This window comes from Nipponia nippon, unplaced genomic scaffold, assembly GCF_047370975.1.
Source record: "Nipponia nippon isolate SJK-2023a ecotype South Korea unplaced genomic scaffold, ASM4737097v1 scaffold_9, whole genome shotgun sequence".
NCBI classification, from domain to species: domain Eukaryota; kingdom Metazoa; phylum Chordata; class Aves; order Pelecaniformes; family Threskiornithidae; genus Nipponia; species Nipponia nippon.
The window spans coordinates 1765590-1777231 of NW_028262413.1; the positions used below are offsets into that span (position 1 = coordinate 1765590).

An 11642-nucleotide genomic window follows, 5' to 3' on the forward strand; every position below is an offset into this window, starting at 1 on the left:
GCCCGGCGCCGCCCGGGTCTCTGACCGGGGGAGAGCGGGGCTGCTCGGTGGCTCCCCCGGGAGGGCGCTGCCCACCCACCGCCCCGCCGCCATTTCAAGCGGCAGGGACGCAGGGCGGTGCCAGGCCGCCCCAGCCCCACGCGTGGCCAACCGGCGCCCTGCGCAGCTCCCCCAGGGCTCCCCTATGAAACCACTAATTGCACGGCCAGACCTTCAACCGCCTGCCCTCAGCTTTCCGAGGAGACTTCTCCCTTGAAAATAAAGCAGCACGCAGCGCTGGAAAGGGGGTCGTGCCTGCCTAGATCCCCACCGTTAACAAGGTTCACCTGTCCACAATGAAAAGCTCATTCGAGGCCCGTTTGTTCACAGAAAGGGGGTTTGTTGCACTTGGTACGGTACCAGGCTACTAATATGCTCCTGTGAAAGAAAAAAGAAAAATCTTGGAAAAATCTTACCTTAAATTTCCTATTCTGCCACAGGGCTTAATGTAGGCTAAGCGAGTCAGTGGGTCTCTGCTGCGGTGTTCCGCCTGCACAAAGCAGGCAAAAACCTTCTTGTTCCAGAACACAGCAAGAACGCTTAAGAAACTACAATACCCTCACGCATCAGAGAGCTGTTGCTAAGCTTCTACATTCTGTAATACTATAAATGGAAATTTTAAGAAATTCCAGATATTTACTACCCACTTGCCAACATTTGACAAAGAGACTTTTAAGTCCTAATTTTACACCTGTGTGGGCAGGGCCCCATGAGCAGAGACTGCATGAACAACAGCTGGGGAGAATTTTAGACCTGGTTTTGAAAGTCCCAGGCACCTTCCTAACACATTTTAGCAGCCCAGGACTATTCAGTTTGAAGTTTTAATCCAGACATGAAGTGTTTTCTCACAGAAAACAAGCCCAGACCCTTGATATCAAGATATTTATCCGTAAGCAGTTGGCACCCATCTACGTGGGAGATCAACCCCCTTTCCCGACAGCCGTTTGCCAGGTGGATGTGGAAGTTTTCCTGAGGAGACGGGATTTCGCTGCTGAGGGAACAACACCCGGCGTGTCTCCGGCCGGGCGCACTTACACCGCACGGGCAGGTTAATGGCTGAGAAAGGGGCCCAGCACACGCCAGGGAGCGGAAAGCGGCCGCGGCGAGGCGCTCCCGTCAGGGCGAGGCGCTCCCGCCCGCCGCCTCAGGCGACGCGACGCCACGCGACGCGACGCGCCCCGCCCCGCCCCACCCGTCCGCCGGGCGCGCGCGGTGACGGTTGAGGCGCGCGCGGTGACGGTTGGGCGCGCGCCGCCCCGCCCCGCCGACGCGGCCGCGCCTCTCGGAAGCGGGCGAGCGGCGGCTCCATGTGGCGCCGGCTGCGCTCCGCCCTCCGGAGGCTCCGCGGCTCCCCCGCCGCCTTCCTCGCCCGCGGCGGCCGCCCGCCGCCCGCCGCCATGGAGCGGGCCGTGGTGCGGTGCGTGCCGTCCGAGCCCAAGCTGAGCCTGCGGTTCGTGCTCCCCGACGGCAGCGCCAGGCACATGCAGCGGGACCAGGCGGAGCCGCTGGGCCGGGCGCTGGCCCGCATCGCCACCAACGCCGCCAAGGGCCACGCCAAGGCGGCGAAGAAGAGCAAGAAGGCGCGGGCGGAGGGCGGCCCGGCGGGGGAGGCGGCGGCGGCGGCAGCGGCGCCGCCGGCCGTGCGGCTCTTCTCCCGCGACGGGGAGGCGGTGGCCGAGGGGGTGCCCAACGCGGCGGCCTGGCAGGACGGCGCCGTGCTGCAGATCGGGGAGGCGCGGTACCGTGTGGAGCGCAACCCGCCGGCGCTCACCGAGCTCCAGCTGCCGCGCTCGCTCCTGGCCGGCTTCCCCGTCTGCCCCAAGGTGAGCGCCGAGTTCGCCGCGCCGCAGCACTGCCTCTTCCGCTGGTACCGCGAGCGGCCGGCGGCGGGCGGCGGGGACGGCCCGGCCTGGGTGGAGGCGGCGGCCGCCGAGCGCGTCTTCACGCCCTCCAACGCGCTGGTGGGGCTGCGGCTGAAGCTGCGGTGCACGCCCGGGGACGGGGCGCAGCGCTACGGGCTGCCCCGCGAGGTGGAGAGCAGCGGCCCCGTGGAGGCCGGCCCCGGCGCCTGCACCTTCGACTCCCGGCACCTCTACACCCAGAAGGTCTGCGGCGAGGGCTCCCTTCGCGCCGTCTCCTACAACATCCTGGCCGACACCTACGCCCAGACGGAGTTCTCCCGCAGCGTGCTCTACCCCTACTGCGCCCCGTACGCCCTGGAGCTCGACTACCGGCAGAACCTGCTCAAGAAGGAGCTGGCGGGCTACAGCGCCGACCTCATCTGCTTGCAAGAAGTGGATAAGTCCGTCTTCGTGGACAGCCTGGCTCCAGCCCTAGACGCTTTTGGACTCGAAGGGCGCTTCAAGATCAAGGAGAAGCAGCACGAAGGCCTGGCCACCTTCTACCGCAGGGACAAGTTCAGCCTCCTCAGCCAGCACGACATAGCTTTCAGCGAAGCCCTGCTCTCAGACCCGCTGCACAAGGAGTTGTGTGATAAGCTGGCCAAGTACCCCTTGGTGCAGGAGAAGGTGCTGCAGAGATCATCGGTGCTGCAGGTACCAGGTTTTACATGCGTTCTTCCTCTCCCCTCCTCCCTGTCTCCAGGCGGGTGCAGCCAAGCTAGGTTTGTTGAGCGTCAAACCACAGGAGAAGGGAGGCAAAGGATTAACAGTCTGAAACATAGAACAGCGGTACGTTCTCTGTCAGCTAGAGTGATGAATAGAGCAGAAGAGCAATTTAGGAACAACAGCAAAACATTGGGACTACACTGAACTGGATATATAGAATTACCCAAATTTGGTAAAAAAGGCAAAATGATTTTGTGTTAAGATGAAGACAGCTCTCCTCTCGAGCTTCTGGGCCAGGTATCGATGGTGGTATTGGCTGCCAAGTTTTTCGCTACTCGCTCTTGTATGTCAGAATGTGTATTTGATAAAAATTACATCTTGTAAATCAGTTGGAAAGGAGATAAGTTAATTTGGCTTGCTTTAATAATGCCGCTTTACAAAGTGGCAGTAGGGAGAGAAATAGCGTTGGGCTATTGATGGACTGAGTAGGACTAACAAGCTTTCCTTGATAACCGAAATCACCTCTAAATTTACGGTCAGTTTAACAGCTATGCAACGCTACAGTTTGCTTGCTAAAACCAGAGATACAGCTCCAATTCTGTTGCAGAGATGGGAGAATAGAAAATAGAAGTAGTTAAGAATGGTACAGCGTTAGCAACATCTTATGAAAAAATATGGAATGGATTGAAGGAAAAAATATGGGCAAACCAGACACTTACAGACAAGAGAACGTTTGTCAAATACCTGGATTCAGTGGTAATATTGGTAATTTATTGGCTGATATCCAGACCTTGTATAGAAGATAAATGGTCTCAACTTAGGAGCTGTACAGTTTATTAGTTATAAGCATGAGAGTCTTTGAACTGGACCATAAAGGCATAAGCTAACTATTGCATTTTTTAAAATATCTAACCTCGTTATTTAAGACTTGTCAAAGATTGCTTTTTTCTCTTGAAGGTTTCAGTTCTTCAGTCTACAACTGATCCTTCCAGGAAGCTTTGTGTAGCCAATACCCACCTATACTGGCATCCAAAAGGTAATTTTGGCATGTTCCTGTATGTAGGATAACTGGGTTTGTAAAGGTTTTTGTCCTTGCTAGGGAGAACAGATTTCCCCCCATTCTTTTGCTTTCCGCAAAATGGAAAGCTGCTGTAATGCGGGTGTTTAAGGTTCGGAGTTCTTGCTTGTGCGAGTTGAAGTTAAAACAGTGTCTGCCTCTCTAGAACTTTCATAGTCACCAACTTCAAAAACTATTCTAAAATGCAGCGCACAGAAAATGTAAAATGAGATTACTGTTTCAGAGCTATGCATGTCAATAAGCAACTTGGAAAATTCCTCCTATGCTACTGTGAAGTGTTTAAAGTAATATGTTTTTATATTCTTAGGTGGGAACATCCGTCTCATCCAAATCGCTGTAGCCTTGTCTCACATCAAGCACGTAGCATGTGATTTGTACCCTAGCATACCAATCATATTCTGTGGAGATTTCAATAGCACACCATCGTCTGGAACTTACAGTTTTATTAACAGCGGTGGCATTGCTGAAGATCACGAAGACTGGGTCTCTAATGGTGAAGAAGAAAGGTGCAACATGCCTCTAAGCCATCCTTTCAAACTGCTAAGTGCTTGTGGAGAACCTGCTTATACAAACTATGTTGGTGGGTTTCATGGATGTCTGGACTACATTTTCATTGACAAAAATGCTCTAGAGGTTGAACAGGTCATTCCCTTGCCAAGTCACGAAGAAGTAACGACCCATCAGGCTTTGCCAAGTGTTTCACATCCTTCTGATCATATAGCACTGGTATGTGACTTGAAGTGGAAATAGATTGGCTCTTGCAGGGTGCTTTTGGGGGTTTTCAAACAAGAAATTTAATTTACTGCTGGGGAACTGAGGTTACAGCCTGGCTAAAGTCGGAACGATTACTGAAAAGTTCATGTGTTTAATGGTTCTACTGGATATTATCACACTGTTCAGAATATTTGCATGACAACTTTCCCCTTCTGTTTTTATATCCTAATGGGAAAAATGTATTTAAGACAGGGTTTTGAAAAGTGGATTGTCATATACCTTTTTTATCGGTGTTTTTAAAGGATTATTTTGTTAAAAAGATATGAATTTAATCTGTACATAGGGTACAGATAGTGTACAAACTGAACCCTGCTTAATTCAGAACCAAACACAGAACCTGAGAACAAATGCATTTAGTTGATTCAACCTCATTGTAATTACTGTCATGACAAGACAATTTTTTTAAGGTAAGTTCAAAAATTGTCTTGTCATTATTATGTCCCAGTTTCTGACATGAACAATGTACTTGTACCCACTACCTTCTGAAAAGGTGTTCTTTAATTATCAGTGAATAGACTTTCTGTCAACAATGAACCATGTTAAATTCAAGGATATAATTGACTTGGAAGCATTTTGCTTGCCCACTTCCTACGGGTAATGAGGGTAACTTTAGCACCGGGTAAAACTGGACTACATCTATAGGGAGCATCCACTTTGAACAGCTGTTCCTTCTGTTGTTTGTAGGCATTGGCAATAAAAGAAATACTGAAGCTTAGGACAGCCAGCTCTGTGTGGGAGGGAGCTTTTTAACAATATAATCTGTTTTCAGGTAGGGGGAGATACACAATAGTTAATGTGGTGCATTAGCTAGCTGTGCCTAAGTCTTTAAAAAGAAACACAAGTGACTTGCAAACCTTCATCACAATTGTTCTGTTTTGTTCCTCTATTACATACAAAGATGACCCAAATTTTTAATAGTGTTTTTACCTGCATTTTTTCCCTTCCAGAAATAGTCTAGTCTTCCCTATTTTGTAGAAGATGATTTGGATGTGGGGAAATGTATTTTATCTGTACCTTCATTGAATGTGTTGGAGGGGCACTGAAGAGGCTTTTTTCCCTGCATCATTAGTCCACATGAAACAAACAGCGTTTGAAAACCATTTCATTAGATCTCCCTCTTTCACCTAATAAAGTTCCCTTTTCAGTTGTCTGTCGCTGTTGTCAATTGATTTTTTTTTTTGTAGTTATTAGTGTCTCTCATGGCAAAACAAGTCTGCCCAGTTGGTAAAAGCGGTGTACCCTATACTTGCACAACTACTCACCTCCACTGCATTCTGGTGAGCTGTAGGTTATAGCTGGGAGTCACTGAACTGTTTATATGCTACTAAAAATGGAAGCAAACCAGGGAATGTGGCAATAAAAGTAGCAATGAATGATGTTAGATCATTGCAGCAGAGTGATGGACAGCACTCACCCTGTAAAACTGGACCCTAAATACTTTGGGTGGGTCCTTGATTAGTTACTGTTCTCTGATAAGTCTAATTAAAAAGCGTAAATCTTGCATGAGTTGAAGGTGATGTCTGTACTCTTCTAGACTACAAATTTGATAATAAAGCTATCAGTGATTCATAACTCAACTTTGACATATGGGAATGAGGAGGAAATCTTGCAAACAGAATGGAGTCTGTAAACCTCATATCTGGGCAAAGAATATTTACTAATTTAGTAAATGAAGGAAAGGTTACACCTGAAGATTTAACATTTGCAAGTACATGGCATCTTAAAGGGCAGAAAAATTAATGGGAAGATCTGTTCAAGAAGAAAATCTTAAGTATTAACACCTTGGAAAAACACTGAAAATTACTACATCACAGCTGAGCCAGAGGCCTTCTACAATTTGCCAGCTCTGAAAAAACTGGGGGAAAAACACCTCAAAAAACCAAACTCTAGAGTAATGCAGGCTTGTAGGCTGGCAAGAGAAATGTCTCGGTAACTTAGAACAGTAAGATTGCAAAATTGTTAAGTTCGGAAGTGAAATCATAGTACGTACATAGGCTAACTGAGCTCCCCTTATAACTTTAAAAACATTCTTTTTCTCCATTTTAATACCTGTCCATTACAACTGGGTTACTTCATCTTATTTTCAAACTGCAAAACGTTAAAAACCTCTAACTTCTCCATAGTACCAGAAGATGGAGCTGCTCAGAGAGTAGACTTCCCTGGGATTCTGCCTCCCTTCCAAGAACCAGCAGGTCCCTCTCGTTCCCTCTCTCAGGGCTTGGGTTGCTGCTTCTGTCTCCTGGCAGGCCAAGGAGAGGGGGAGCACAGGAAAGCTGGCATCTGCAGGAAGAAAGCTGCTGTAAGCACTGGACCAGGCCCAGGAAAATAAGATGGTCCTCGCACATGGCAAATAATCCTTTAGCGTCTGCAGGAGGAAATTCAGCCCCGTGAGCTAGTGCAGGAGATTCTCCGGTCCAAGTATCCCTGGTTTAATTAGTAAAATGCAGCAGCACAGGCTGACTGCCAATAGCAGCAACGTGCCACGAACCAGTCAGACATTTCTGGAGTGAAAACGCAGAACTAGGGTCTAGGTTCGGGAAAAGTCACAATTCAAAAGAATTGTAGTATTTTGGCAGGGTGAGAAGCAACCCTTAGGTACACCTTTGGCCCATGTCCCCCATGCTCCCAAGCTGTATTTACATCTACACGAGGCAATATATGGTGATTCCTACTCCACGTCAGGCGATTTTAGCTCCCCCTACACATCTGGACCTTGCCAAGCAATTAATTCTTCCCCTCAAAATCACCTCTAGAACCCAGATTTGTAGAAGCCCCATTAAGCCTGTCTTAATTTTATTTCATAAATCTATACTCACCAGTGTTCCTCTTCCAGAAATTGGGATGCTTCATATCCTTCACATTAAAAGAATTGGGCAATATTCTCTTTGCCTTTTTTTTTTTTGTTGTTGTTGTTTTGTTACTTTACTTTCCCAGACCAGCCATTAAGGGAAAAAGGAACATCTCGCTTTGCTTCCTAATCAACTTTCCCATCTCTGCTATGGGATGCAGCAATCAAGAGAGACAGCACTGCTCCAGCATCTGCTCCGACTGGCTGTTCTCTCGGGAGGAAGGAGTTTCTTCTTTCACACTGGCTCCTGGTGTGCACAAACTTGTCACTCACAAGAACATTACAAGAATGAAGAGCCCTGAAAAAAAGGCCTTCTGGAGGTCACGGCTACTTGGCTAGTTTTTGGGTTGTTGTTCTGGCTGTTGTGCAATGTAGTTTACCTGTGTATTTGGTATGTACAAAACCCAACCGAGTTCTGTCAGATCCTTCAGACTGGTCTGGCAACTTGGAACTTGTATTCCTTGACCTGGCCCATACCAGACAAAGGGGTCTCGGCCACCTGTGGCAGCTAGTACTCGAACTCTTACACATCGCTATTTCTTGTCTCACTGCTGTTTTTGAAGGGACTAATTCAAGCCTTCAGTAAAATGCATTTATGTATCATGATCAAGCAAACAATAATGCAAAGTATGATTGAGAGGAAGAAGAAAAGGAAGGAGAAAAATGGTACAAGGGGAAAAATACCCAACATACTAAGGAGTCAGATCTTTTAACACCTCAAATTAATTGTGTACTTGCCTTGTTTCTCACATTCTTAGCACCAAAAAAACAAAACAAAAAAATGTTTCAAGCCTTTCAACTCCCATCCAGTAAGAGGAAGAGCCCAAAACATTTCACAGCTTGCTTAGAATTTGCATCAGATCCCTTAATAGAACCTGACGCTTTTAAAGCTTTTTCTGCACAATGCCCAACACATTCGGTAGCTCAGCTTTATTCATAGGTCTAACAGCAGCATAACGAATGTCATTTCTTACTCAAGTCCTCTGTCAATACCTTTCTTGACACGGGCAGGGAAGAGGCACTGGGACAAGGTGACGCGCAAAGTTTCATCAAATTGCACTTGTCCAGACCCGAGTATAACGATTACTCAAATGAGCAAGGACTGCAAACTGGGCTCTGAATTCTCATTACTGGCAAAACCCTAAACTACTTTTTACACAAGCCAGGCCATTGCTGTAAGCGCCCTCGTAGTGTTCTGTTGCCTCCAGCACCTTGTTTTACTGCTGTATGTTGAAAACACTGAGAACAAACCAAGCAAGTAGAAATGCTTACAGCATTTTCTGCTAATTCCTGATGCGTTTAGAACCAATTTTTGTTCTGCTTACGAACAGTTGAACCAAAGTCTGCAGATTATCTACAAAACAGCTTTGGAACAAATTCTAGATTATGTTGTTCATGAAGCCTTTTTTTTAAAAAAAAAACAACCAATCAAAACAACAAATATCCTCTATATTTATGTTGTAGGATTGAGTGATCAGGTTAATTACATGTCAGAAAAACAAAACAAGCCTTTTACAGTGGTCTATATGTAGATCTGAACATTCATGCAAAACTATTCTCCAAATGTTGGGAAAAAGTGAAAAGCCAATCATGCATGTACTGAAAATACAAGGAATAAATTGTGTCAGCATGGCCAAATAAAAGAAAAACCACTCATTCTTCAGTGTTTTGCTCTCTATAGTTAAGCTGGCCATCTGATACACCGAAATAAACACTCTTGTATACAAATATGACTAGACTGACTCCCCAGCGCAGCAGAACTTACCCATTGTTTGAGTATAGGACCAGATGCTACACAATGAAAAACTTCAGCTACTGGAACTCAGGATTTCCTGTCATTACAGTAGAATGAGGAACGAATTTTTAGCAGTCTTGTGCCTGTCCAAGATTCTGAACTTCTGGGACAACAGCTCAGTTCAGGTATTTGACTTCTGATAGGGAAATGACGAAGTTCGTATATCTAAACTCTTAACAGACATGACAGAATTGGATCTTCATGGGAATTCCACCTGCCTCTAGAGAGCAGGGCTGTATTATGTGTTGTTACTGATATACAACATCTACAGGTCACTGTTATAATTGCTTTAGCCAGATGATAACAATTTTAAAGAACACCGAAACAAACAAACAAGTATTTTTACCTATCCACAATGTCTTAAATGACAGTCAATGTCTTTATAGTAGAAGAGTTGTACTGTGTTCGGGTAAGAAAACTAGCATACAAATTATCGTTTTGGTCAGTTTAAGAAAGCGTCACTGCCACAAGCTAATGAATTTACTGACAGGTAGCCATATTAATGCAATATGATATGGATTTCAACACTACACGTGATCCTGGTACTAAAAGAGTTAAGACATCATAATAAAAAAACCCCCAAAACTCATCAGGACTAAGTTTGTTCTTGCACTAGCAGACAAGCACTAGCTACAAAAGCAGCACTAACTCCAAAGGAGAAAAAAAAAAAAAAAAAAAGCCGCCAAGATTTCGGCTCATAGCAGTAGTCCGTGAAAATATGCATGACAAACTTTCTAAGCACATGCACCAAGCCCAGGGACTGCTGCTTAGAATCAAGAACACGTAATCTGGAGCGTACCTTGAAAATGTTTAGAGAATTGGGAACAGTTGACGAGAATATAACCACCCGAGGGAAAGTTCATTTACTTCTGCCAATTGTGACGTTATTCCACAGCCCATCAAGCACCTTGTCCCTTCCACGGGCTAATATTACCACAAATAAACTGCGTAACAGAGACCTTGCTTCCAAGGTTACAACCTTACAAGGTATTAAGAGGCAAATATCATTTTAGTAACAGAGGTCAAGTGTGATCTTATTTACAAGAAGACTGAAGTACTTGCTTCAGTTCCTCTTATGCTCTGATTAACACTACAGGGACTACTCAATTACTCCCAAAAATTGCATTGACTTTGTCTTACTACACCTCAGTGTAAGCTGTAGTTTTAACCCCCAGTGCAGATCCCATCGCTCTTAAATGAGGCTCAAAATCTTTACTACTTTCTGACTTCCATTTTGTGAAATTACTTATTTTATAGCAGCACTACAACCTACTGGTACACAAAGCCAAGCATGGTGACTCTCTGAAATACAATCTTCTATACACATGCTGTAACTCAAAAGTGCAGTGGCTAAACAGAGCTCACCTAAACCGGAGTAATTACTTAAAAGCACTTGAAAGAATTAAAACAATGAAATCTTAATCTCCGTTCACAAAGAGCATGTTTCCTTCCAGATAATAGGTCGCATTCATTTTTAAGTATCTGCTTCTTTAAGTCTAGCTCTAGCTTCTTGGAAGAGGAGATAACATTTAATTTGTCACAAGCATTCCTTCATTTTAACCTACTGGGATTACCAGTACAACCCTTATTAGGGACAAGCCACCTCTTCTGAACGATGTGTTCCTTTTAAGGTTTATTTCAAACTGTATTCCCAGAAATATGCATATTAACACCTACTGATCCAATGCATGGATACATCAACTTTGGCTAACATGTAATCAGCAATTCAATAAAGGTGCAAGCAAAACCCTACTCGCCTTACATTGTCTCCTGGGTTTCTGTTCCATACTGAGGACAGTTAATGACCGTATTCAAAAGCTCTGGAATTTTCTCTGGTTAGTTGCGTTCACAGTAACAGTGCTTCCTGAAACTTAAACCTCAGTTACAGCAGGAGCTGCCTTGGAAGGTGCTCTTAACCTAAACTGGCTTCAGTTGACCAGACCTTGTCACTGGGATTTCTTGTAGCACGGATAACAAGACCTGCGGTAAAAATGAGAGAGGAGCTTAACCTAAAACTGCAATGAAATCATGCTTTGGGTTCCCAAAGACATACAACCGATAGAATATTTCAGGTGGAGGGTTGAGCCATATTTGCATCCCATCAGCAGACAGGCAATAGAAAAATAGATTTTAAAATACCCATTAGTAGCAGCCTCAAAAAACATGTTCATTTAAGTCTTTTGAACTACAGAGGCGTAAGGGGGCAGAAACACGAAAGCAGACAGTAGCGGTTGCATACAGCTCATTTTTTGGGGTGACTACCACCATTAATATAATATTGACTAAATCCCTGTACAAGTGTTCAAGTTAGCTTCCCAGCTAGCCACCAACAGAATCTGTGATTCTCCTGCTAGAACCAATGTTGGTTTTTAAATGTAGATACAACTATGAAACAGACATGCATGCTTTTCAGGCAGTTCGTATTGGTTTTATTACAATTTTTGTAACTGTTAGTATTTTCATATCTGGACATCTTCAAAGGAATTTTAGATTTACAACTTCAAAAAGACACTTACAGAATTATATAAGTCTCAATGACAG

General features: G+C 45.3%; 1 protein-coding gene across 4 annotated transcripts; it reads left to right on the plus strand.

The window, feature by feature from the left end:
• The first annotated feature begins 1251 nt into the window (after window positions 1–1251).
• PDE12 (phosphodiesterase 12) lies at window positions 1252–9787 on the plus strand. 4 transcript variants are annotated; one of them, XM_087742969.1, is made up of 4 exons: window positions 1252–2594; window positions 3564–3642; window positions 3992–4410; window positions 6582–7363. In XM_087742969.1, the coding sequence occupies exons 1-4, from the start codon at window positions 1347–1349 to the stop codon at window positions 6609–6611; spliced, it is 1776 nt and encodes a 591-aa protein (XP_087599095.1). In that variant the 5' UTR covers window positions 1252–1346; the 3' UTR covers window positions 6612–7363. The 4 variants fall into 4 exon arrangements, with proteins under 4 accessions (XP_087599095.1, XP_087599096.1, XP_087599097.1 ...); XM_087742970.1 differs by lacking the exon at window positions 6582–7363 and adding an exon at window positions 7393–9787 and having other exon boundaries at window positions 1253–2594; XM_087742971.1 differs by lacking the exon at window positions 6582–7363 and adding an exon at window positions 5406–5608 and having other exon boundaries at window positions 1253–2594.
• Window positions 9788–11642: the final 1855 nt, after the last annotated feature.